Here is a 27,412-nt window from a genome sequence, read left to right as displayed (position 1 = left end):
GACACACTTAGGTCCTCCCCTAACCTGGACCCTTTCCTACACACTTAGAATTAACTTAGGCTAGGAAAAAAGAAAAAAAATTAGTTTATTCCAAAGAATAACGTATTTTCGGACTCCATCGCTGTGGTGCCTGTGTCTACTAATCTTTATCTATGCTATGGTCTATGGTGTTTGTATTGGTTATTCATTTGTTTTTTAAAAATAATATTGCTATTCTTAAAACTCATTTCCAATCATTTTAATCACGACTCTGAATTTTTCCGAGGGTACAAAAATACAATAGAATAAAAAAACACGACGAAAATAGTAAACAACATCCAAATAATTTTTCTGAGGGAAAAACATTATTTTGTTGGTAACACGTCATTTGATAAATATTTTGAAGTACGGATGAAGTCATGCTGTAAGTGGCTTTGTTAGCTGTTCGGGTATTGACGGGTCGGCTAATAACGGTCGGAGGTGACGGGCTATTGTAATTCCGCCTTTACACACGCAATTGGGCGTTCAATAGGTGGCAAGGAATACTATTTTTTTCTCACTTTCCTCCCCCCCCCCCCCCCCCCGTGTAATCCTTTAGTGTTCTCCCTCTTTTCATTCCGTCTGGAGCTTCCACCTATGACCTCTCCGCCCTTTACACCCACCTCTGTGTTCCCTAATTCCCAGCTGCCCCTAGCCACCCTCTCCTTTTATTACCTTACGCAACCATTTAACCTATCCACCCTTCTCAGCCATTGTAATGCTTCCCACCGAAGCTCCTTAACCATCTCAGTTGGACAATGCATTTCCCCCTTCTCATACCCGTCACCCACTTCGCTGCTCTACGCTGCACCTTCTCCAGCTCTCTTAAGCCCGGGCTACATTCGCAATAGCATGCAAACAGCACAGACGCACAGAGGTTCAACATACGCTATTAGATATGAGCTGCCACATTGGCAAATAGCACGCGCACAGAAAAATAGCACAGGATCGGCGCACAGAAAGTTCATTAACTTTTAACTTTTAGGTTTTTTTCTGTGCGTGACCCTGGTGGTAGCCAATCAGCAAACAGTTTAAGTACTACTCTAGTGGGCTTATAAAAGAACAATTGTCACGAAAGTATTGGTGCTGTTGACTTGAGTAGTTTGTTATTGTTTTCAAACACACGATAACATAAAAATGGAAGGCACATTTGATAGCTTTTCGATAGTTATAATAGAAAGTAAAAATATTTTGTATGACAGGGGATCCGCAGAATACAAAAATGAAGGAGCTAAATTAAATGCTTGGAAGTCAGTGTATGAATGTGTTAAAGAAGCCGGATTTGAAATAAACAGTGATATGTATTTTTGAATGCTCATTGTATTTTGTATGTAAACTTTGAAGTATTTAAAATTTTTCTGGGTTTAATGAAAACCGTACCACAATAACAACATATGAATCTAAACAAACATAACATAAACAAACATCACTTATGCCAACTTCAGTGACCAAAATTGTTAACAAGTTATACATTTAAAACCTTTTTTGAATCCTTCCGGTATTTTTTTGTGTTGTGTTGTGCGTGAATGTAGCATCAAGCTCTGTGCTATCTCTGTGCGTGTGTGCTATCTGTGTGCTGTTTGCGTGCTATTGCGAATGTAGCCTGGCGGGAGGGAGGGATCCCAGATCACAGCAGGACACACCAGCGTGGAGTATGCCTTCTGCCCTGCCTCCTTGCAGAGTCCTGCCAGGCAGCCCCAGCCCTCTCCCATACTCAACACAGCAGTCCCAGCCACATGCGACAAACTGTATTTTCAATTAAAGGGATGGTGTCAAATTATTGTAAAATTCACCTGTAATGAAATGTAATGTAAATTAGTTTTGTGCTCTTATAGTGCTGTTGAGACTGTTTTCAACTTAAGATGTCTCCGATCCTGTTGTCGTCGCCCTGCTGTTTACTTTATACTAGCTGCAGCATGATCCTGTAGCATAATTAGGTTGAAAAATAGATTATCTCGGCCCCAGTCATAACATACTTACTTTAGGGTTATGTCATAACTAATAGCACAGTAAATAATAGCAAAATATGCTGTTTGTAAGTGATTGCAATTGCAAGTTTATGCTAGCCTTCTAATTATGACAATACTAGGATTCAATTTTTCCTCTATTTATATTATTTGAGGTTTCCAAGTCAGTTCACTGGCCACAGCAACCCTAATAGATGTCTTATGTCCAGTGGCGTAGCGTGCCATCTCGGCGCCTGGGGCGGGAGACCCATTTTGCCGCCCCCATTCTATAGGTGCTTAATTAAAATTAAATTTCACATGCAATGAGGTACCTTTTATTGAAGTTAAAATAGGATGAGCGGTTTTACAAGCGGATTCTACGGGCCTTATGAGCAGCGAAGTCAGAAATAACTTTGTCAAAATCAATATTAGCAGCCAATTCTTGTTCAATCGACAATATAGCCAAGTTTATAGTCTAGCGGAGCTCATGTGCCACTGCCCCGTTGACCCTTTAGACCCCTGGTGCGAAACTATAATTTGTGGATTTTTGGGATTTAAATTAACGGACTAATAAAACTGAAACTGGGATTTTACGTTCAGCGTGTTTCACCCAATCCCTGCCAGACCTAGAAGAAAAAAGGCGTCGACCGTTAGAAAATGATTTAACTGAGAAGGGCTTGTAAACCCATAATTTGTAATTTGCTAAATTTTTGGTATATTTATTTGCATGTTTAGGTGTGTCAATTTTTTGCTAGATTTCGCCTATGTTAATTAGTATTTACAGCGGTGATACGCCCGGTGCGTATCTATATTTGTATTTGTATTAATATGTTCTTATATATTTTTAATGCCTTTTTGGTAATTATATTTAATTTTTGGAGCTCCGAAGTATATGATCAAATTATAATTTTTTCGGGGAATTGTTAAAGTATTTTTTTAGTATTATTATATAGCTATTTTTTATAAGTAGTAATAGGGTAGGTATTTTATGATGGATGCGCCGATTTGTGATGAAACGATTTTATGATATATATATATATATATATTTATTAAATGTTGTCATATAAATTTTGCGTCTTTTTAACTTGCTGCCTCCTCTCACTGTTCGCAACCTTATTAGTATTTTTTAAGCCTGCTATTAGTTTGGGTTTTAATATTTTTTTGGGTTTACCTGCGCTCGCGGTACGGGGCAATATAGGAGTTTTACTGTGTCCCGGTTCGCGGAAGTTGTTTGGTTTGCCCTGGGTTAAGGTCAAACTTTACAGTACAATGCGTAGTACTAAATTCAATGAGTGCGAAAGAGAGGCATCGACACGGGCCGACGCGTGAAACAAAAGATTTTGTATGAGTAATTAACATAATAAGGAGTGCCGCTCAACTCGGCTCGCGCGCGCCGGGCGGCGCGGCATGATGCGATGTGCCGTTCGTATGAAAACAAACAAACGTTATAAAGAGCTCTGTCAGTGATTTCGCAGTTTTTCTTTTGAATAAATATTAAAAAATAGTTGGTGCGCAAAATGTTAGATAAAAATGGAACATTATAGTGTGTCTGACACATGTAATGAATGAATCATAGATCAGATCTCAACCCGCTTCACCGGCGACCCGCCCCCGCGGGCTGCCGCCCGGGGCGGGCCGCCCCCTCCGCCCCACCCACGCTACGCCACTGCTTATGTCGTCCTGTTACTTAATCAGCAAGACTGAACTGAATGGCAATTTTTTTTTTTTTAGTTTTTGGTTTAATAGTTATGTATGCACATGGTTGATATATACATATGTATATATTTAATGTGATTTTATTTAAAATAATTTAAATATTTAGTGGTCTGTAGAAAAAATTTCAATGACTGAGAAATTATTATTATTTTTAAGATGAAATTACGGAGAATCAAGCCCGGGATGACGACGTAGCGGAGAATCAAGCCCGGGATGACGACGTAGCGGAGAATCAAGCCCGGGATGACGACGTAGCGGAGAATCAAGCCCGGGATGACGACGTAGCGGAGAATCAAGCCCGGGATGACGACGTAGTGGAGAATCAAGCCCGGGATGACGACGTAGCGGAGAATCAAGCCCGGGATGACGACGTAGCGGAGAATCAAGCCCGGGAGGACGACGTAGCGGAGAATCAAGCCCGGGATGACGACGTAGCGGAGAATCAAGCCCGGAATGACGACGTAGCGGAGAATCAAGCCCGGGAGGACGACGTAGCGGAGAATCAAGCCCGGGAGGACGACGTAGCGGAGAATCAAGCCCGGGATGACGACGTAGCGGAGAATCAAGCCCGGGATGACGACGTAGCGGAGAATCAAGCCCGGGATGACGACGTAGCGGAGAATCAAGCCCGGGATGACGACGTAGCGGAGAATCAAGCCCGGGATGACGACGTAGCGGAGAATCAAGCCCGGGATGACGACGTAGCGGAGAATCAAGCCCGGGATGACGACGTAGCGGAGAATCAAGCCCGGGATGACGACGTAGCGGAGAATCAAGCCCGGGATGACGACGTAGCGGAGAATCAAGCCCGGGATGACGACGTAGTGGAGAATCAAGCCCGGGATGGCGACGTAGCGGAGAATCAAGCCCGGGATGACGACGTAGCGGAGAATCAAGCCCGGGATGACGACGTAGCGGAGAATCAAGCCCGGGATGACGACGTAGCGGAGAATCAAGCCCGGGATGACGACGTAGCGGAGAATCAAGCCCGGGATGACGACGTAGCGGAGAATCAAGCCCGGGATGACGACGTAGCGGAGAATCAAGCCCGGGATGACGACGTAGCGGAGAATCAAGCCCGGGATGACGACGTAGCGGAGAATCAAGCCCGGGATGACGACGTAGCGGAGAATCAAGCCCGGGATGACGACGTAGCGGAGAATCAAGCCTGGGATGACGACGTAGCGGAGAAACAGAGGGAAAGTGCTAGTGGACCACCAGGCACAGTGATGGGCGGCTAAAGAAGGAAGGAGTGTGAGGCGGAGTGTCGTGTCGCAGGCGTGCTGCGCTGGAGCTGGAGGAGCTGACGAGCGCGCTGCGCGGGTACTTCACCGCGCTGCGCGAGGTGCAGCGCGCGTGGCAGGGGCAGCTGGCGGAATGTCGGGACCCTCTGCGTGTCCTGCTCGCTCGCCTGGAGGAGCTGCGGCTGGTGCGCAGGTGGGACTGACACGGCCGCGCATCTCCCGGTCCTCCCTCTATCAGCTCATGACATACAGTCTGTTCTTTTTAACAAGTTTCCTAAGGTACATACAAATATATCCTACTTATTAACTGAGACATTTTACTGTATGTATGAGTCCAGTGGTAATTATTTTAAACTTCTATTGCTAGACATTTTTTAAGTTGCATTTCCTTGAGAAGGTTGAACTGTAGCTTGTTATTTTTTTAAGTTTTGAAGTCAGAAATTTCAAGTGAAGTATTTATGCTAACAATTTACGTGAAGCTGCCTAAAAAAAAATATATTTACATATATTCCAATGTATTATTTTTTATTATTCTTTAAGTTAAAGGCGCTAGTTCAACCACTAAAAATGGTCACCTTTTAAAATCCATGTCCTGCTGGTATATTGCGGTGAGGGGCTCAAACTGGTGTCCCCCGCCACTCCGCTGACTGGTGTATCGACCGGTATGTTCGGTCAGGCGGGCCTCTTCCCAGCCGTCGCGTCCCCCCCCCCCCCTTCCACTCTTGCATCGGGCTGACGTCGCGTGGAGGTGGCAGGCCTGGCTTCTCGCTCGCTCGGCCGCACTCGGCGGCAAAATAAACTCATTGCTATGGAGAAATAAACAAACCAAACTCCACAAAATTATCATCTTCTATTTCTTAAGGTGTATAGCCACCAGTGGTTCAGTTGTAAACCGTCCAAAAATCTTTAAATACAGCAGCAAAAAAAAAATTGATCACAAAGTGTTTTTTAAGGTCTATGAAATGATTTAGTACAATTTTCTTTATCAAAAGATTTTGTCTTCCTGACCACTGCTGTCTATAAAAATGCCCCTTAGTTTCAAATGTGATGATAGTTTAACATCATTGGTTATTTCTATAAATCACTGTGCCAAATAATATGTTTATTTCCATGAAAACAAAACATTTACGATGTGGTCACAAACATTTTTATACGTTTTGGCACAATAGGCCTAGATAACACCATTGTTACAAAGAGTTTATAAATCACAGGACGTGATCAAAGAGATTGTTTTTAAAATCCTGTAAAACCAAACTTGTTGCACGTTTGTTAAAAAAACAAAACAAAAAAAATTAAAAAACCTTGCATCTCATTGTTGCCTTCTCATACTTCATTGACTAAATCATTCCACTTAAACACAGGCTCATAGAGAGCTAACTACGGCCTCTGCTCTCGAGAATTTGAGTTGATACATGTTTTCAATTTATGTATAAAGTATTTACTAAACACAACAAACAAAATTTTTAAATTTTGTTCCTGAACATTCAAAACATTCGATAATGTGAATGTTATAACATTACAGTCAGCATAAGCCAGTGACAAAAATTATGAAATGTTTTTTTTTTTACAAATATTCTACAATGTTTAGTAGTTTATTTTCTTTTATGGGAATATATAGTCATAATAATATATATTATATTATTCTTTTTTGTTATTATAATTATTAAATGTGTATATATATATATATATATATATATATATATATATATATATATATATATATATATATATATATATATATATATATATATATAAAATACAATAATAATACACACAAATGTTTTATAACCAAGTAAGTATACTAATAAATCTGTATTTTAAAAGACATTTGTGGAACACAACTTTAAAAATCTCATTAAAGAAAGAGATAAATGTTTTTTATATCCTGGATAGTTTAACTTCTATAGGTATTCAACAAAATCATTGACATTTTATTATCCTTCCTACTGATTCTATATTTAAACACTGAAATGTTTTCTTACTGGATTTAAGATCATATCTGGTTTGAATTTCAATGTTATAATTACTACAGAAAAAAATTATATTTATTTTATGGTTATGAGAGACCAGAAACAATTTTTGAAGACAGTGGAATGCTTCATAAAACTAACCATTTAAATGAAATTTTATAAAACATTTTTAAGAATATCTGGAATGTTCTATCTTCTGTATATGTACAATGTGTTTCATGTATGTTTTGAATATAATCTTTTAAAGAAAACTGTTCCATTAACTCTTGAATGTAAGATGACAATAGTCATTTGTTAAATTGCTATTACAGAAAGTCATAAAGTAAAAAATAAAAAAAATTACCAAATTTTTTTATTTGTGGTTGAGAAGTTTTGCTGCATCTAGAAAACGATGAGGTAAAATTTAGGGATTGCCATTTGAATCCTCATTATTCAAAAGATTTTCTATTCGAGAAAAAAATATTGTAAGAAATGTGGTAAATTCCAAAATGTTTACTAGGTATATTTTTTCTTCATACTTATCCTAATATGTACCATTCCCCAAGACACACCTTGATTTGGTCTCAGGGGTGAATTCAAGGTACTCTTTGGGATTCAAATTCAAGGAATTGGGATTCAACCCATTGCCAGATCATTGAATAGAAATTAGTTTTCTTGTGAGTGGAGCTAGAGAAACGCTGTTTGGTGGGTAATCGTTGTTGCAGCGTGGAGGACGAACGGATCCCGGCTCAGGAAAAAAACAAAGTGATTGGCAAACTGAAGTTGTGTATCGAGGAAGAAATCAAGATTTTGCAGTTAGCACTGTAAGCATTACATAGTTAATGTTTGTGTGAACGATGATGATTGTGTTGCTGATATTTCATTTTCGGCAAAGTAACTCCCGTGCCCCTTTTTTCATATATATTATTTGAGTTTTTCTTTATTTAGTACTAATTTTGATTTTAATTCTTGATCCTTTGCTGCAGAAAGCCTGGGTTTGTTCGGTGAGCAGGCGAGCCAGCCAGGTGGTGTCGTGTTGCAGCGCACAGCTGCACGCGAGGGTGGCGCACCTGCGAGAGCTGCGCGTGCGTGTGGACGGCTGCGTGCAGCAACTGGGCTGGAGCCGCCTGGCGCAGTGCGACCACTTCCTGCGCGGCAGTGGCGCCACGCCCGCCCCTGTCGCGATGCTGGAGTGGGTCCACGACTCCTGCCTCTACTACCAGCAGGCGTATCCTTCACTGGCTTCTGTCAGTCGCGTCAGAACCACTCCGAATGTATCGAGCTGCTGCGAGTATGTTAGTACCGTATTTTCCGGCCAATGAAGTGAAAACTTGATTAAAGTTGTGAGGTTTTAAAGTTGCTACTTGCCTGTCTGTGCTGTCTCGCTTGCCGGGAACTGCCGGACACAGGCATGTACCTCGTACGATGAGACTCCCTTAAAGAACACTTCTGAATGAAAAATAGGGTAGGGAATGGCTTAGGTCTGCAAAACGTTAGACAGTTCAATAAAATTACATATTAGAGAAACTTTAATGAAACCCTTTTTTTTGTTCATTATGAAATTTTCAACTATTTTTTTTGTCTATATGCTATTTTGGAGAATTAGCATGAAATTAAGAGAATTTTTGGGTAGTCTGGGAATCTAAATTTTAAACCTTTGACTATTACGGGGGCTCTGTGTGCGCTCGTCGACTCTCCCAGGAGCAGTTCACTTCATACCGTTACAAGTGAGCTGACCATATTTGTTCTTTACTGGTAAGTTCCATGTACCCTGTGTTTGCTATTAATCTGCCTGGAACAGCTAATCTCACAATGCTTTGTTTGTAGGCCGTCAGAAACCAAAATAAATAATAAACCCTGAATTCGGACCCCATGTTCTTCTTAACAATGTGGTAGAATTCTACGTATAAACAACACACTTTCCGTTATTGTTGAAGATGACGATGCATCTCGGTGCAACTTGAAATCTGCTTTCCAAGAAGAAGATGAGTCTAAAAAACAGCTACAAGGTAGGTGGTTGTGCATTTTTAATTAACAGTTTAAAAGTGGATCATGTAACTTGACTATAACTTTGAAAATACTTAAAATACTTAACTTTTTTGGTTTTGGTTCATTTCTCGTTGCACGCTGTCACTTGTGATAATATTTTAAAGAATGCTGTGTGTTCTGCACTTGACTGGCACGGCTGGTGGGGCAAGGATGTGTCGTGCAGCGCGGTCCGGGGAGGAGCACGGCCGCGGCTTCACCTCGCCCTCGCCACAGCGCTTCGCTAGTGACGTGCATCGAGCACAATGTGAGACATTTGTGCAGGAATGTTGGCACGCACGTACTTCTTCGAGCAGGAGAGTGGCCGGCAGTGTCCGCCCCGGTGAGGATGCCACGGACCGCCGCTACTGCAGTTTCCAGTCACATGCTGAACAAACCTCATGAAACAGCGTTGAAATTTTAAACTTAATTTTTGTATTTATAAGCTGATTTTATGCCTTTTGTATGGTTGTTTATAAAGGAACTAAGTTTTCAGTTTTAATTCAGAATATATTTTTTTCTTATTATGACCTTTAAAGAGCACAGAATGTATTCCAGAATGGTTTTGCTGTGATAAAGTTTCATTTGGCACACAGATATGCTTCGCACGTCCCACAATATTTACGGAAGTAAATACATACATACCACCAGCCATGGGTTCACCATCTGGATGGAATCACCGAAAAAGTTAGCTCTTCGCATGCATACTATTTTGTGCAACAGATAGGTCACAGATAGGATACCAAAATACATTCTAAATTTAAGTAACTGGTGGTGACCTATCTAAGGGTTAGGTAATGTGCACTATGAATTTGGTTAGGGTACAGGTGTAGCATATTCAACATGTAAACCCTTATTTTTGCATCTTGGATGTATTTGGAGGCATTTTATTTACTGAGATATGATTAAATTGTTATCAACTTGGCATTCATAATTTTATATAAAAAGATACTGTTTAAAAATTACAACTGTACTTTTACATTAATGATTAATATGTTATGCTTTTAAAATGCAAGGGGAGCATAGAGACTGATTACATTTAAGTATTTTACATCCCATCTCTGGTGGTGCTTCCACCATGTGAATGTTCGTTCTCGGGCCGCAGATCTGGTCCAGCCCCGGCCGTGTCGTGACCACGACGAGAGTGGAGGCGAAGGACCACCTTTGTAGGGACGTTCCTCGTTAATGTCAACTTCTGCACTCGCCAAGGGACATTGCTTCTGCCGTGGCGGCTTTCTGAACACATCGCCTTCAGCGACCCGCATGTGTGCAGCTTAAAGAGCCCTGTTTAATTTGTCTCACAACATGGTGTGCCCAATTATGTTGCTCATGAGATGTTATGCTGCATTATAGAAGGGGCTGTTAGGGCCATAAGTTAGAACAAATGCCACGTGGGCAGTTAACAGTGGACACCGAAAGTCTTTGGCCTTAAATCAAAATTGTGACTGCCTGCCTCCTTCTACCCACTGATGTTAATGATGGCTGGGGCCCTAGTCTCGATGCTGTTGGAATAATTCCTCTAGTTGTAAACAATCTACATATGTATTTTCAGAAAATCTTTCAGCAACTATTTTTGCTTTCATATTGTTTATTTATAATACTAGTTTGGGTTTTTATTGGCAAGTGTTTGAAGGATTGTTTTCTACCGCAAGGCAGGAATGTAGGATAGGTTTGCAAGATCAGAAGTGGTAAAAATAATAACCTTTATTTTCATTATCAATTGTAATTTTGAGTACCTTTGAATCCCGAAATAGGTACATTTTTTCACGAATAAATGCACATAGCCTAAATAAACTTATCACTATAGATCTTATCCATCAAAACATGAAACATTTTTGCAATATTTAATGTGAAAAATGAATTACGTTGTACTACAACATTGTAATAGTATTTATCACAAAACATAGTTAACAAATACATATCAAACTTCACACAGTGAAAATTTCCATATTTTTCATGTAAAGTAGGTAAAATGGTAATGAAAATATGCATATATAACTTTTGTTCACATTTAAGAAATTTTTGACATTGATAATTGCAGAAACAAATGTAATATTTTTAAACTTTTAGTTGTAGTTCATTTACAAGCTATTTCTCATGAAAATGTGAATTTTAATGTTGTAATGACACTCATTTTGCAATTTTTAAATGCAGTAAATTTGTTATATTCTTAAACCTTATTGCATGAGTTTGCATAATTTTTTTTTTTATATAGATTTTCTCATTTAATTGAATTTCAATCATATTTTAAGACGAATCAGTGACAGACCTACCTACAGTATCACATTGCGTATTCTTATCTAAATATACATCACATACTAACTTATTGCTGGTTTCACATGTAGCTAACCTACTTAATGTAACTTAAACATCCACACTTTTAGAAAATTTTTATGTATCTAACCTAACTTAATCAACCATCCACATAAATTTTAAGTATTTCAAAACCATTTTTAACAAAACAAAGTTCAGAACATAAGTTCAGTAAATAAGGGTATTTCCGAAGAACAAAGAACTCTCAAATCTCTAGCGGAATTTCTATTCCCCCAGAAAAAGAGGTGGCAAATGTTAAATAAGATTTAGCAAATCTCTGTCAGATTGAAGTAATTCCTCTAGAGGAATTATTACGATAGTCAAGAATAGGGCCGCTGAATTCCAAGGCATCAGCTGGCTATTTCATGATAGAGCTAAATGGCTTGGAGCATAACATCGCCACATGGCCAGCAGATAGCAGGTGTTTTGGCCCGACAGAGAATGCTCAGATGTTAAGCCACCGGGGATGCCGTGCTAATGATGTTTACTAATTAATAATTAAAACACTGGCTCTAGTAAGAAAAGTACCACCCCAATAGCACCGCCATACTAACACGAACAAATGATAAATACTGCAAGCTTGTGGAATATTTTAATATCACTTGATTCATGGTCATTAAAATACGTTAACAGCATCCATCAGTGCTCCTTTGATTTGCACTGGCCGCAATGTCACATTGCCACTCGACAGGATGTCTGCATGTCTGCATCAGTACATGCAACCAGTTCCTGCAGCGCAGAGTGTGGTTCAGTGCATCGCTACCAACGGCCAGCACAGCTGGTGTATCAATTATCTTCCAAGCGGCTATTGACCAGAGTGGTTTCTTTGTGTTGAAGCCAGTGTCATCTAAATCCAGCACTCAAAGCAAGCACCAACTCTGTTTACTAAGTTTAGCTCACACAATGTAAATACTTGCTTGCCCAGGTGGGGCATAGCCTACATATTAATTCAAAACACGTGAGAAAATGACCAAAGTACAGTAATCTGTAAAAAGGGTAGCAGAATGTTGACCAGGCAATCAAATTAAAGTGTACAAAATGTATTCCAGGATAGTTTCGATATCATAAAGTTTAATTTGGCACACTAACATGCTTGGTATGTTTTCCGATCACAATATGATCATGTACAAGTTAATGGCGCCAGATGCGGTTCAGCCATCTGGACGAGATCAAAGGAAAAGTATTTTCTGCGAATGCGCGGGATTTGGGCAACAGAATGGTGATGGATAGGACAACCAAAATCCTTTGCCTAAAAATAAGGGAATGGATGTGTCCTATTATTGTGTACTAAGAATATGGTTAGGGTTCAGGTAAGCATTTTTGAACACCTAAACCCTTGTTTTTCTCTGTTGGATTACCGCCCTTAAATTTCATTAGTAACTATCGATTCATTAAACTGCATCTTTATGTATTTTGAAACGAATCGCAATTGTAAAGTTAAATAATTAGCGCTTGCTGTTTACTCAATTTATACTTTCACCATTAGAGCAGACAAGAAGTGGTTGGGCTGTCATCGGATGGGACCACATGTAAAAGCAACGAGCATTAAGCTGGGTTCACAATTGAAAAAATAACAGTAACAGTAACAGTAGGTCGTGTGCATAGGATATGAACGCCATGTTTCCTAACCTAACGATTCACAATAGCAGAAAGTTGGTCGTGTGCATGGGAGCGAGGTCGTGCGCATAGCAGTGAAATGAATATATTTTATTTCGGTCGCGTACGCATGGCACAACAGCCAATGAGAGAAGAGCAGGGTGTTTTTTTTTGGTGGGACTAGAAATATGTTTATATTTATTAACCATATTGTGGTAAGAAAATGTCGAGATAATAAAAGTATTATCGTTATTTTGAAAGTTAATGTTTATTTACTAACACTGCAAACAGATGTCGCATCGTACGCGAAATTTCATTGGCTGAAATTAACAGTAAGAATTCAATTGTGAAACGATTTCGCAGTTCGCAGAATTTTTTTAATTGTGAACCCAGCCTTTACCTCGGTAAGAGTCACAGATATTTAGGAGCAATCACTGATATAAAATATCGGTTGGTATCATCTCTACTTTTCGGCTGGCTAATACTTTTTTAAGAGGCCATACGTTGAACCAGTCTTCGATCATATACAGAGATAAGTAAATGGTTTATCGCTGATCATATGCTAGAAGGAACCATAGAGTAAATAAAGTACTAGTAGAAGGAACCAGTACGGATTCGTCAAAGGGAAATAAGCAAAGTTGCAAGTACACAATCAAGTAATTGACGAATTTTGACACGGCCTTAGTTGTATTGCAATGGTTTTGATTTGTGGAAGAAATGTTTCCCCTGGTTTTCCGTTCTTTTCAATTTTGGCACACTATACTTTTACCCATTCATTTCACAAGGAAAATTAATTTGTTAAAACCAGTCGTTGTCAATATCAAATTTTCAAACTATCAGGCTTCAAAGAAATAATTTTCTTTTATATTCTAAAACATCTTATTATTCGTAAACAGTTGCGTCACCATGACTTTATTATGCATCTATACGTTGATAAAATTTTAAAACATATATTTTCCAATTTGCAATACATAAACAAGTTATGTCTGTCATTTAATAATTTTAAACTGTATATTAAGTTGCCAGCTTTCTAAATATTAAAATTGGGTTTTCATTCTCTTTTAGAATTATTTTTTATTTCTTTCCAAAGTTTTCTATTATATTTTATTTGGCGATAGTACTGCTATCTGTTATCGTTACGTACAGATGTTTGCAGGGAGTGATCAGAACAGTGTTGCCAAATGTCTAAGAAGTCTGGTATATGTACTATATTATGTCCTTTTACCCTGGTACGTGACAGTGCCATAATTTTGTAGCTATTAAAATTACCACTTAGTTAAATTTTTTGACGTTGAAATTTATTATCAAAATAGTTTTTGTGCTGAATATAATATTTATAATGGTAGGTATAAACTCTCTAGAAAGTAAGTACAATCTAGTTTTATGTCAGAACATTTTTTGTTAGAACTTTTTATTTTCTAACTTATAATTATTATATTAACTATAAATAATATAAATATAATTTTAATAGTCTTCAGAGGTAAATTTAAAAAACTGAAAATTTACTTTTGCGTAGCGTACTAGGATTTGATGGAAAATACCAGGTTTTTAAGGCCTAGTACCGGAATTTCATCGTAGCTATCTGACAAAATTGGACGGGAAGCTGTCTAGCAGAAAGCTAATGTGGGGCGCTGGGTTATTTGGACAGAGCGTCGCTCATCTCATGACGGAACGATGTGGTATTGTGCAGTTTTAACCATAAGTTGACAGAATAGTGTGTGAGCGATGTCCGTGTGAAACTCCGAGGGAACGAATGTGGTACTGGTGAATTTTCGTTCAGTAAAGATAATGTTATGTACTGAGATTTAGTTTAAAAACATTTGTTTACAAAGAAATGCAGAGTAAACAAAACGGTAAAATGTGTTCCGGGGACGAGTACAGCATTTCACCTGATATAATTAATCCATTCGTTCATAATTTAGAACTGTCAACGACATATGACAAAATAAAGGTAAGCTTCTCTCTTATTTTCATTTTTTTTTTGTTTGTAGCTGCTGCATGTCATTGAAAATGTTGATCTATTCTTGTCATTTTGAGCCGGGCAAAGTAAACACCAGTGTACTTGTGGAAGCATGCGTGAACACATGTTAGCAGCAATTATTGTAACATATATGGCGCGTATTAACCCAGTTTATAGAAAATCTACGATGCCAGAGAAGTGTGTGCGACCCAAGTATCGTAGCGTCTTTGTAACTACTCTGTGTTAAGGGGGTGCCTCCCATTTCAGGTCATGATTTTATATTTAAATTATTTGTATATATTTTTCATTTCGTGAAAGTTAAACAACTGAAAAAGTCCTAAAGTTGATCAGTGATTAATATAAATATAAAAACATGACCTGAAATGGGAAGTACCCACTTAATGAACAACATGCTTCATGTTGGAAGGCTTGGGCAAAGCTTTGCGCGCGGAGACAACAATGAGTAGGGTCGATACGTTTGTTGCTGCCAAGCCTAGGCTTGCTGACTGCTTTGAAAGGACTGATTCGAGTCGTATATTTGCTTTGTTACGCGCTGTCTCGAGAGTTGAGTGCATCTGTAGGGTGAAAGTGCGGACTTTCTGACAGTGGATGGCTACTTTCTAAACATCACAAACTGCACAGACTTGTCCGGCAGTTATTGATATAATAAAGAGTGTCAAATAGGGATTAAGTCTCTGGTTTAATTATTTAATTATTATTTAATTATTTAAATACATCTCTCTGTTGACCCCTATACATGTATGTAATACAATTGGGGTATAGAGAACGTCAATATTGCACATATAAATTATAACAAAGATTACAAATTGACGTTGACGTAAAGCTGTTAACCATACAATAAAAAATGTAAGGAATAACGCCGTGCAATGAATAAACTATTAGAAAAATAGGATTACAATAGCCCGTTGCGTCCGTCGCACATGAGTGCGTCGCGAGTGTTCCGCACCACGCAGCTAGGCGATCACAACACGACTAATGCCCGTCCGTTGGAACATTTTCCCAAATTAGCGCGTGTTCCAAGTCAACACCAGGGGAATTGTCTAGTTAAGGGAGGAATATGAGCACTGACTGCCTACTTATAATCATACTTCTTAAAAATTTAATCGCGATTCGCCAATAAATGCAATTGCACGCCAGGTATTTTTTTTTTTTTTTTTTGAGATTTGTCTCGATACGCATGTTTGCTATTTGTCATGCAGGGACTCGTGTTTCCTTACGTAATGTATTAACAAATCTTTTGATAATTCGCAGTCATGATTGACTTTAATGAGTTTGCTAAACTAGTGACGTGTGTACTGTGCGGAATGCAAGGCCACTCCCCTCAGGTAGGCAAGACTAGGTAGCATTTAAGCTTTATACCAACATTATATTTTAATATATCGGCACCAATGAGTGTATGTCCTTATTAAAACAAAAATATTTATAGGTAATGCAATGTGATTGAGTTTATATAGTACTTGTAAATGGTGATTAAATTAAATTTATAACAATGATTTATTTCTTTACTGGCTGTAACACAATCACCAATCATCGAACATTCAAAAAATCACATTTAAAACTATTTTAATATTCAATCATGTTTTCAAAAAATTAACTTTCCTTAGTTTTTTAAAAATGTAAATTCATTGTCGTATGACTGACCTCTTAAATATTTTATGTTAATATAACATTTAATGATCGCAGGCTTTCGCGGCCATTGTCTGAAGTAGCTTGGCTTCTGGGTTGTAGGCGTGGCCTTGGCGAATAATTCACCGACGTTTCGATCGATATTGCAGACGCCATCATCAGATAACTGCTCCCTGATGATGGCGACTGCAATGCCAACCGAAACTTCGGTGAATTATTCGCCAAGGATACGGCTACAACCCAGAACCAAAGCTACTTCATGTTACATTTATTTAAACGATTTAAAATAGAGATTGCCAGTTCTTCCCAATTGTGACTTTCAATTGAAATGAATGAGAAAAGGTTCCCTCACTTTACCGTTTGATGTCGTAACATGTCTTAGCATTACAGTCAGCTGATCAGTATGATATATGTCTGGTGTCGAAAAAACACTAATAGAAAAATAACTGCTTTCAAGAATTTCGTTAACAATATCTTGCAAAACGTTACGTATTATACAAATATTTTTTATTAATTTCCTGGCAAATCTTTGAAGAAAAAGTCTGGAAAAATGAGAACTGAGAAAAGTGTCATATTCCGCGATTAACGCAAAAATACCCAAGTAGTTGCAGGTATGTTGAGAACCAAGAGGTTCATTATCACCACGGAATGGTAATTAACGTGATGACAAAAATTTGATCACTGAGACCACTCTTAGTAAAACCATTGAATATATATAATGGTGTCATGAGTGCCTGTGTGTGGTTGCAGACTGCAGTGTTGACGGTGGTGCTCCTGCCACTGCGCCTACTGGCCATAGTCCACTTGCTGGTGGCAGCCTGGCTGGTGCTGAGCTAGTAGCGGTGTCATGAGTGCCTGTGTGTGGTTGCAGACTGCAGTGTTGACGGTGGTGCTCCTGCCACTGCGCCTACTCGCCATAGTCCACCTGCTGGTGGCAGCCTGGCTGCTGGCCTGCCTGGGGCTGAGCTAGTAGCGGTGTCATGAGTGCCTGTGTGTGGTTGCAGACTGCGGTGATGACGGTGGTGCTCCTGCCACTGCGCCTACTGGCCATAGTCCACTTGCTGGTGGCAGCCTGGCTGCTGGCATGCCTGGGGCTGAGCTAGTAGCGGTGTCATGAGTGCCTGTGTGTGGTTGCAGACTGCAGTGTTGACGGTGGTGCTCCTGCCACTGCGCCTACTCGCCATAGTCCACCTGCTGGTGGCAGCCTGGCTGGGGCTGAGCTAGTAGCGGTGTCATGAGTGCCTGTGTGTGGTTGCAGACTGCAGTGTTGACGGTGGTGCTCCTGCCACTGCGCCTACTGGCCATAGTCCACTTGCTGGTGGCAGCCTGGCTGCTGGCCTGCCTGGGGCTGAGCTAGTAGCGGTGTCATGAGTGCCTGTGTGTGGTTGCAGACTGCAGTGTATACGGTGGTGCTCCTGCCACTGCGCCTACTGGCCATAGTCCACCTGCTGGTGGCAGCCTGGCTGCTGGCCTGCCTGGGGCTGAGCTAGTAGCGGTGTCATGAGTGCCTGTGTGTGGTTGCAGACTGCATTGTTGACGGTGGTGCTCCTGCCACTGTGCCTACTGGCCATAGTCCACCTGCTGGTGGCAGCCTGCCTGGGGCTGAGCTAGTAGCGGTGTCATGAGTGCCTGTGTGTGGTTGCAGACTGCAGTGTTGACGGTGGTACTCCTGCCACTGCGCCTACTCGCCATAGTCCACCTGCTGGTGGCAGCCTGGCTGGTGCTGAGCTAGTAGCGGTGTCATGAGTGCCTGTGTGTGGTTGCAGACTGCAGTGTTGACGGTGGTGCTCCTGCCACTGTGCCTACTGGCCATAGTCCACTTGCTGGTGGCAGCCTGGCTGGGGCTGAGCTAGTAGCGGTGTCATGAGTGCCTGTGTGTGGTTGCAGACTGCATTGTTGACGGTGGTGCTCCTGCCACTGTGCCTACTGGCCATAGTCCACCTGCTGGTGGCAGCCTGCCTGGGGCTGAGCTAGTAGCGGTGTCATGAGTGCCTGTGTGTGGTTGCAGACTGCAGTGTTGACGGTGGTACTCCTGCCACTGCGCCTACTCGCCATAGTCCACCTGCTGGTGGCAGCCTGGCTGGTGCTGAGCTAGTAGCGGTGTCATAAGTGCCTGTGTGTGGTTGCAGACTGCAGTGTTGACGGTGGTACTCCTGCCACTGCGCCTACTCGCCATAGTCCACCTGCTGGTGGCAGCCTGGCTGGTGCTGAGCTAGTAGCGGTGTCATAAGTGCCTGTGTGTGGTTGCAGACTGCAGTGTTGACGGTGGTGCTCCTGCCACTGCGCCTACTGGCCATAGTCCACCTGCTGGTGGCAGCCTGGCTGCTGGCCTGCCTGGGGCTGAGCTAGTAGCGGTGTCATGAGTGCCTGTGTGTGGTTGCAGACTGCATTGTTGACGGTGGTGCTCCTGCCACTGTGCCTACTGGCCATAGTCCACTTGCTGGTGGCAGCCTGGCTGGGGCTGAGCTAGTAGCGGTGTCATGAGTGCCTGTGTGTGGTTGCAGACTGCATTGTTGACGGTGGTGCTCCTGCCACTGTGCCTACTGGCCATAGTCCACCTGCTGGTGGCAGCCTGCCTGGGGCTGAGCTAGTAGCGGTGTCATGAGTGCCTGTGTGTGGTTGCAGACTGCAGTGTTGACGGTGGTACTCCTGCCACTGCGCCTACTCGCCATAGTCCACCTGCTGGTGGCAGCCTGGCTGGTGCTGAGCTAGTAGCGGTGTCATGAGTGCCTGTGTGTGGTTGCAGACTGCAGTGTTGACGGTGGTGCTCCTGCCACTGCGCCTACTCGCCATAGTCCACCTGCTGGTGGCAGCCTGGCTGCTGGCCTGCCTGGGGCTGAGCTAGTAGCGGTGTCATGAGTGCCTGTGTGTGGTTGCAGACTGCAGTGTTGACGGTGGTGCTCCTGCCACTGCGCCTACTCGCCATAGTCCACCTGCTGGTGGCAGCCTGGCTGCTGGCCTGCCTGGGGCTGAGCTAGTAGCGGTGTCATGAGTGCCTGTGTGTGGTTGCAGACTGCAGTGTTGACGGTGGTGCTCCTGCCACTGCGCCTACTCGCCATAGTCCACCTGCTGGTGGCAGCCTGGCTGGTGCTGAGCTAGTAGCGGTGTCATAAGTGCCTGTGTGTGGTTGCAGACTGCAGTGTTGACGGTGGTGCTCCTGCCACTGCGCCTACTGGCAATAGTCCACCTGCTGGTGGCAGCCTGGCTGCTGGCCTGCCTGGGGCTGAGCTAGTAGCGGTGTCATGAGTGCCTGTGTGTGGTTGCAGACTGCAGTGTTGACGGTGGTGCTCCTGCCACTGCGCCTACTCGCCATAGTCCACCTGCTGGTGGCAGCCTGGCTGCTGGCCTGCCTGGGGCTGAGCTAGTAGCGGTGTCATGAGTGCCTGTGTGTGGTTGCAGACTGCAGTGTTGACGGTGGTGCTCCTGCCACTGCGCCTACTCGCCATAGTCCACCTGCTGGTGGCAGCCTGGCTGCTGGCCTGCCTGGGGCTGAGCTAGTAGCGGTGTCATGAGTGCCTGTGTGTGGTTGCAGACTGCAGTGTTGACGGTGATGCTCCTGCCACTGCGCCTACTGGCAATAGTCCACCTGCTGGTGGCAGCCTGGCTGCTGGCCTGCCTGGGGCTGAGCTAGTAGCGGTGTCATGAGTGCCTGTGTGTGGTTGCAGACTGCAGTGTTGACGGTGGTGCTCCAGCCACTGCGCCTACTCGCCATAGTCCACCTGCTGGTGGCAGCCTGCCTGCTGGCCTGCCTGGGGCTGAGCTAGTAGCGGTGTCATGAGTGCCTGTGTGTGGTTGCAGACTGCAGTGTTGACGGTGGTGCTCCTGCCACTGCGCCTACTCGCCATAGTCCACCTGCTGGTGGCAGCCTGGCTGCTGGCCTGCCTGGGGCTGAGCTAGTAGCGGTGTCATGAGTGCCTGTGTGTGGTTGCAGACTGCGGTGATGACGGTGGTGCTCCTGCCACTGCGCCTACTGGCCATAGTCCACTTGCTGGTGGCAGCCTGGCTGCTGGCATGCCTGGGGCTGAGCTAGTAGCGGTGTCATGAGTGCCTGTGTGTGGTTGCAGACTGCAGTGTTGACGGTGGTGCTCCTGCCACTGCGCCTACTCGCCATAGTCCACCTGCTGGTGGCAGCCTGGCTGGGGCTGAGCTAGTAGCGGTGTCATGAGTGCCTGTGTGTGGTTGCAGACTGCAGTGTTGACGGTGGTGCTCCTGCCACTGCGCCTACTGGCCATAGTCCACTTGCTGGTGGCAGCCTGGCTGCTGGCCTGCCTGGGGCTGAGCTAGTAGCGGTGTCATGAGTGCCTGTGTGTGGTTGCAGACTGCAGTGTATACGGTGGTGCTCCTGCCACTGCGCCTACTGGCCATAGTCCACCTGCTGGTGGCAGCCTGGCTGCTGGCCTGCCTGGGGCTGAGCTAGTAGCGGTGTCATGAGTGCCTGTGTGTGGTTGCAGACTGCATTGTTGACGGTGGTGCTCCTGCCACTGTGCCTACTGGCCATAGTCCACCTGCTGGTGGCAGCCTGCCTGGGGCTGAGCTAGTAGCGGTGTCATGAGTGCCTGTGTGTGGTTGCAGACTGCAGTGTTGACGGTGGTACTCCTGCCACTGCGCCTACTCGCCATAGTCCACCTGCTGGTGGCAGCCTGGCTGGTGCTGAGATAGTAGCGGTGTCATGAGTGCCTGTGTGTGGTTGCAGACTGCAGTGTTGACGGTGGTGCTCCTGCCACTGCGCCTACTCGCCATAGTCCACCTGCTGGTGGCAGCCTGGCTGCTGGCCTGCCTGGGGCTGAGCTAGTAGCGGTGTCATGAGTGCCTGTGTGTGGTTGCAGACTGCAGTGTTGACGGTGGTGCTCCTGCCACTGCGCCTACTGGCAATAGTCCACCTGCTGGTGGCAGCCTGGCTGCTGGCCTGCCTGGGGCTGAGCTAGTAGCGGTGTCATGAGTGCCTGTGTGTGGTTGCAGACTGCAGTGTTGACGGTGGTGCTCCTGCCACTGCGCCTACTCGCCATAGTCCACCTGCTGGTGGCAGCCTGGCTGGGGCTGAGCTAGTAGCGGTGTCATGAGTGTCTGTGTGTGGTTGCAGACTGCAGTGTTGACGGTGGTGCTCCTGTCACTGCGCCTACTCACCATAGTCCACCTGCTGGTGGCAGCGTGGCTGGGGCTGAGCTAGTAGCGGTGTCCTGAGTGCCTGTGTGTGGTTGCAGACTGCAGTGTTGACGGTGGTGCTCCTGCCACTGCGCCTACTGGCCATAGTCCACCTGCTGGTGGGAGCCTGGCTGGGGCTGAGCTAGTAGCGGTGTCATGAGTGCCTGTGTGTGGTTGCAGACTGCAGTGTTGACGGTGGTGCTCCTGCCACTGCGCCTACTCGCCATAGTCCACCTGCTGGTGGCAGCCTGGCTGGGGCTGAGCTAGTAGCGGTGTCATGAGTGCCTGTGTGTGGTTGCAGACTGCAGTGTTGATGGTGGTGCTCCTGCCACTGCGCCTACGCGCCATAGTCCACTTGCTGGTGGCAGCCTGGCTGCTGGCCTGCCTGGGGCTGAGCTAGTAGCGGTGTCATGAGTGCCTGTGTGTGGTTGCAGACTGCAGTGTTGACGGTGGTGCTCCTGCCACTGCGCCTACTGGCCATAGTCCACCTGCTGGTGGCAGCCTGGCTGCTGGCCTGCCTGGGGCTGAGCTAGTAGCGGTGTCATGAGTGCCTGTGTGTGGTTGCAGACTGCAGTGTTGACGGTGGTGCTCGTGCCACTGCGCCTACTCGCCATAGTCCACCTGCTGGTGGCAGCCTGGCTGGGGCTGAGCTAGTAGCGGTGTCATGAGTGCCTGTGTGTGGTTGCAGACTGCAGTGTTGACGGTGGTGCTCCTGCCACTGCGCCTGCTCGCCATAGTCCACCTGCTGGTGGCAGCCTGGCTGGGGCTGAGCTAGTAGCGGTGTCATGAGTGCCTGTGTGTGGTTGCAGACTGCTTTGTTGACGGTGGTGCTCCTGCCACTGCGCCTACTGGCCATAGTCCACTTGCTGGTGGCAGCCTGGCTGCTGGCCTGTCTGGGGCTGAGCTAGTAGCGGTGTCATGAGTGCCTGTGTGTGGTTGCAGACTGCAGTGTTGACGGTGGTGCTCCTGCCACAGCGCCTACTCGCCATAGTCCACCTGCTGGTGGCAGCCTGGCTGGGGATGAGCTAGTAGCGGTGTCATGAGTGCCTGTGTGTGGTTGCAGACTGCAGTGTTGACGGTGGTGCTCCTGCCACTGCGCCTACTCGCCATAGTCCACCTGCTGGTGGCAGCCTGGCTGGGGCTGAGCTAGTAGCGGTGTCATGAGTGCCTGTGTGTGGTTGGAGACTGCAGTGTTGATGGTGGTGCTCCTGCCACTGCGCCTACTGGCCATAGTCCACCTGCTGGTGGCAGCCTGGCTGCTGGCCTGCCTGGGGCTGAGCTAGTAGCGGTGTCATGAGTGCCTGTGTGTGGTTGCAGACTGCAGTGTTGACGGTGGTGCTCCTGCCACTGCGCCTACTGGCCATAGTCCACCTGCTGGTGGCAGCCTGGCTGCTGGCCTGCCTGGGGCTGAGCTAGTAGCGGTGTCATGAGTGCCTGTGTGTGGTTGCAGACTGCAGTGTTGACGGTGGTGCTCCTGCCACTGCGCCTACTCGCCATTGTCCACCTGCTGGTGGCAGCCTGTCTGGGGCTGAGCTAGTAGCGGTGTCATGAGTGCCTGTGTGTGGTTGCAGACTGCAGTGTTGACGGTGGTGCTCCTGCCACTGCGCCTACTGGCCATAGTCCACCTGCTGGTGGCAGCCTGGCTGCTGGCCTGCCTGGGGCTGAGCTAGTAGCGGTGTCATGAGTGCCTGTGTGTGGTTGCAGACTGCAGTGTTGACGGTGGTGCTCCTGCCACTGCGCCTACTCGCCATTGTCCACCTGCTGGTGGCAGCCTGGCTGGGGCTGAGCTAGTAGTGGTGTCATGAGTGCCTGTGTGTGGTTGCAGACTGCAGTGTTGACGGTGGTGCTCCTGCCACTGCGCCTACTGGCCATAGTCCACCTGCTGGTGGCAGCCTGGCTGCTGGCCTGCCTGGGGCTGAGCTAGTAGCGGTGTCATGAGTGCCTGTGTGTGGTTGCAGACTGCAGTGTTGACGGTGGTGCTCCTGCCACTGCGCCTACTCGCCATTGTCCACCTGCTGGTGGCAGCCTGGCTGCTGGCCTGCCTGGGGCTGAGCTAGTAGCGGTGTCATGAGTGCCTGTGTGTGGTTGCAGACTGCAGTGTTGACGGTGGTGCTCCTGCCACTGCGCCTACTCGCCATTGTCCACCTGCTGGTGGCAGCCTGGCTGGGGCTGAGCTAGTAGCGGTGTCATGAGTGCCTGTGTGTGGTTGCAGACTGCAGTGTTGACGGTGGTGCTCCTGCCACTGCGCCTACTCGCCATTGTCCACCTGCTGGTGGCAGCCTGGCTGGGGCTGAGCTAGTAGTGGTGTCATGAGTGCCTGTGTGTGGTTGCAGACTGCAGTGTTGACGGTGGTGCTCCTGCCACTGCGCCTACTGGCCATAGTCCACCTGCTGGTGGCAGCCTGGCTGCTGGCCTGCCTGGGACTGGCAGGGCTCTCTGAACACGACCTGCGCTCTCGGCCGCTGTCCGGTTGGCGGAGGTGAGTGCTTTCCTTCTGCCGCCGTGCATGCCTATGCCTCTTTACTGAGTCAATACAGAAGTAACTTCTAACTATAATTGTTTGAAATTAAAGTGTTTAATTTTCCGTTTAGTAAGTTAATTTCACCATCAGGGTGCCAGTGGACCACAAGTGCATTTTCTCGAATTGGAAAATTTTTTGTCAGTGAAAATTGATATAGTGGCAATAATTCATCAGTTCACAATATTTTTAAGTTATACTTCTTTAGGCGCGTTATAAAAAAAAATTCAATTTAATTTTTATGATGCCCGTGCTACATGCAACATATCTTGACAATCAAAAAATGCTCATTGTAATAAAATTTATATAAATATGATTGATATTAAATCCTGGTGTATATATTAAAAAATGTTTATTAATTGTGAATATTATGCATATTGTGTTTATAAACATTTTAATATGTATATTCAAGGGTATTAGATAAATGAGGCTATATTCGCGTACAACTTATTTGCATTATAAATTTTTCATTTTAATTTAATAAATAATTAAAATTATAAATTAGAATAAACGTATTTAGCTCGTTTAATGTTTTGCATTTTTAAAAAAAAATTGCATTTGATTATTTATTAATTCAATAATTATATACAAGTGATAATATTAATTATAAATACCTAAACTTTATTTAAATTGTTTAATTTGATTTTATACTTTACCTACCGTATTTATAATATCACTCCTGTCATTTTATTATTGCGTATCTATTATTTATTTGCAAGCAAAATTAAAGTTAATTTTTACTATGCCAAGTAAGTATAACTTTTAGTGCGCGTACAAAAGTACACGCACGCATTTTTTTTTTTTAATTTAGAGTGTGCAGAGCTGTGTAATGTAGACTGTATCCAACTAAACCGTGCAGTGCTAGGACCTAGCATGTGCCGGTGATAGTGTAAAATCTTTCTGTATGTTTGGACTTAGTCTGTTTCGCCAGTGTCTCGTGATTTTGGCACTTGTTTGATGGCAAATGTGTAGAATAGTTAGATAACCGGTACAAGGGTTCTGATGTCGGTGCGTCTTGAAAGAACACCGCGGATATTCCCGTCTCAGAAGTGCTGCTGGCATGCACAGCGCTTGAATCGGGATCGAGCGGGCCTCCCGCCTTGTAATCCGTTTAGCTACCATTCCATTTATCGATACCTTTTTTCATCATGGTTTTTTTAGCATTAAATACGCGTCTCCGCCAATTATATGTATATCCAGATGTAAATATAACCGTGGGTCGAGAAGCGGCCGTAGCACCGTAGCATGTTGAGCGCAAGCGACTGTGCCGTTACCGCCCGTGTGGCGTGTGGCGTGTGGCGTGTGGCTGACCCGCTTTCCCCGCGGCTCGCCCCACCCGGCGCAGCGCCCCATTCCTCTGTGTACTCCGGCACCCTCCACCCGTGTGTGTGTGTGTGTGTGTCCCTTTAGGCCATGTTGCATTACATGCATTAGACCTCGGACAACCCCAGGATGCAATACACTCTCACTGTACACTCTCACTGTACACTGTACACTCTCACTGTACACTGTACACTCTCACTGTACACTCTCACTGTACACTCTCACTGTACACTCTCACTGTACACTGTACACTCTCACTGTACACTGTACACTCTCACTGTACACTCTCACTGTACACTGTACACTCTCACTGTACACTGTACACTCTCACTGTACACTGTACACTCTCACTGTACACTGTACACTCTCACTGTACACTGTACACTCTCACTGTACACTGTACACTCTCACTGTACACTGTACACTCTCACTGTACACCGTACACTCTCACTGTACACCGTACACTCTCACTGTACACCCTCACTGTACACCCTCACTGTTCACCCTCACTGTACACCCTCACAGTACTTGGTTTTCCCGGAGTGGCTGCCGCGCAGTCCTAGCTCCAGATTGGACAGAGACATCTGCGCGAGGATGGAAGCTGTGGAAGGACGAGGCCGTGTCATTGGGAAGAATGCCAAAGGACGGTACTATCCATGATAGCAGAGGTTTGTGGTGCACACATGTTATACACCACAATGCCTCTCAGGACCGTACGCGGTGGAACACGGAACTCGAGCTAATGAGAAATCAACCCAGAAGGTCGCATAAGGTTCTGGCGTGTGAAAGAGACACTGGAAGAAGGATCGAAATGTTGCAGTACAACAGACGAGAGAAGAGAAACAAGCACAAAACACACGAAGTAGCACGAAGTGAGTGGCAGTGAGTGTAGGAACCAAGCAGCCTGTACTGTGCATACGCTGTGGGTCAGAGCGACACAGCAGTGGCTCCTAGTGGCCCGGGCGAGCGTGGCGGCTCAGGTGCTCAGGGGCTCAGGGACTCAGGTGCTCAGGGGCTCAGGGACTCAGGTGCTCAGGGACCCAGGTGCTCAGGGGCTCAGGGACTCAGGTGCTCAGGTGCTCAAGGACCCAGGGGCTCAGGTTCTCAGGGGCTCAGGGACCCAGGGGCTCAGGTGCTCAGGGGCTCAGGTGCTAAGGGACCCAGGGACCCAGGGACCCAGGGGCTCAGAAGCTCAGGTGCTCAGGGACCCAAGGGCTCAGGGACCCAGGGGCTCAGGGGCTCAGGTGCTCAGGGACCCAGGGGCTCAGGTGCTAAGGTGCTCAGGGATCCAGGGGCTCAGGTGCTCAGGGACCCAGGGGCTCAGGTGCTCAGGGACCCAGGGGCTAAGGTGCTCAGGGATCCAGGGGCTCAGGTGCTCAGGGACCCAGGGGCTAAGAAGCTCAGGGATCCAGGGGCTAAGGTGCTCAGGGATCCAGGGGCTCAGGTGCTCAGGGACCCAGGGGCTCAGGTGCTCAGGGACCCAGGGGCTCAGGTGCTCAGGGACCCAGGGGCTCAGAGACTCAGGGACCCAGGGGCTCAGGTGCTCAGGGGCTCAGGTGCTCAGGTGCTCAGGGACCCAGGGGCTCAGGGACTCAGGTGCTCAGGGACCCAGGGGCTCAGGGGCTCAGGGACTCAGGTGCTCAGGTGCTCAAGGACCCAGGTGCTCAGGGGCTCATGTGCTCAGGGACCCAGGGGCTCAGGTTCTCAGGGGCTCAGGTGCTAAGGGACCCAGGGACCCAGGGACCCAGGGGCTCAGAAGCTCAGGTGCTCAGGGACCCAAGGGCTCAGGGACCCAGGGGCTCAGGGGCTCAGGTGCTCAGGTGCTCAGGGACCCAGGGGCTCAGGTGCTAAGGTGCTCAGGGATCCAGGGGCTCAGGTGCTCAGGGACCCAGGGGCTCAGGTGCTCAGGGACCCAGGGGCTCAGGTGCTCAGGGACCCAGGGGCTCAGAGACTCAGGGACCCAGGGGCTCAGGTGCTCAGGGGCTCAGGTACTCAGGTGCTCAGGGACCCAGGGG

The 27,412-nt window shown here is 45.8% G+C and overlaps 2 protein-coding genes across 6 annotated transcripts in view; both read left to right on the top strand.

Moving 5' to 3' along the window:
- The first annotated feature begins 167 nt into the window (after nucleotides 1–167).
- On the top strand, nucleotides 168–9,407 carry LOC134534367 (uncharacterized). Of its 5 annotated transcripts, none has more exons than XM_063372804.1 (6): nucleotides 168–403; nucleotides 4,959–5,117; nucleotides 7,599–7,697; nucleotides 7,916–8,101; nucleotides 8,770–8,882; nucleotides 9,072–9,407. In XM_063372804.1, exons 1-6 carry the CDS (start codon nucleotides 399–401, stop codon nucleotides 9,320–9,322), a joined length of 813 nt encoding a protein of 270 aa, XP_063228874.1. In that variant the 5' UTR covers nucleotides 168–398; the 3' UTR covers nucleotides 9,323–9,407. The 5 variants fall into 5 exon arrangements, with proteins under 5 accessions (XP_063228874.1, XP_063228876.1, XP_063228878.1 ...); XM_063372808.1 differs by having other exon boundaries at nucleotides 311–403; nucleotides 9,184–9,407; XM_063372809.1 differs by having other exon boundaries at nucleotides 311–403; nucleotides 9,027–9,407.
- A 5,005-nt stretch (nucleotides 9,408–14,412) lies between these two features.
- LOC134534366 (lysophosphatidylcholine acyltransferase) overlaps nucleotides 14,413–27,412 on the top strand; it is a 45,214-nt gene continuing 32,214 nt past the window's right edge. The window contains exons 1-2 of the mRNA XM_063372803.1: nucleotides 14,413–14,758; nucleotides 23,890–24,035. Coding sequence (XP_063228873.1) covers nucleotides 14,642–14,758; nucleotides 23,890–24,035 — 263 coding nt within the window. The 5' untranslated portion in view covers nucleotides 14,413–14,641. The remainder of the gene's footprint in view (nucleotides 14,759–23,889; nucleotides 24,036–27,412) is intronic.

The sequence above is a fragment of the Bacillus rossius genome, chromosome 7 (genome assembly GCF_032445375.1).
Source record: "Bacillus rossius redtenbacheri isolate Brsri chromosome 7, Brsri_v3, whole genome shotgun sequence".
Taxonomy (NCBI): Eukaryota; Metazoa; Arthropoda; class Insecta; order Phasmatodea; family Bacillidae; genus Bacillus; species Bacillus rossius.
This window is presented reverse-complemented; position numbering and strand designations above follow the sequence as displayed.

Coding starts and splice junctions, on each gene's coding strand:
- LOC134534367 (XM_063372804.1), top strand. Junction 5,118..7,598: donor GAGCTGCGGCTGGTGCGCAG/GTGGGACTGACA, acceptor TCGTTGTTGCAG/CGTGGAGGACGAACGGATCC. Junction 8,102..8,769: donor TGCCTCTACTACCAGCAGGC/GTATCCTTCACT, acceptor ACAATGTGGTAG/AATTCTACGTATAAACAACA.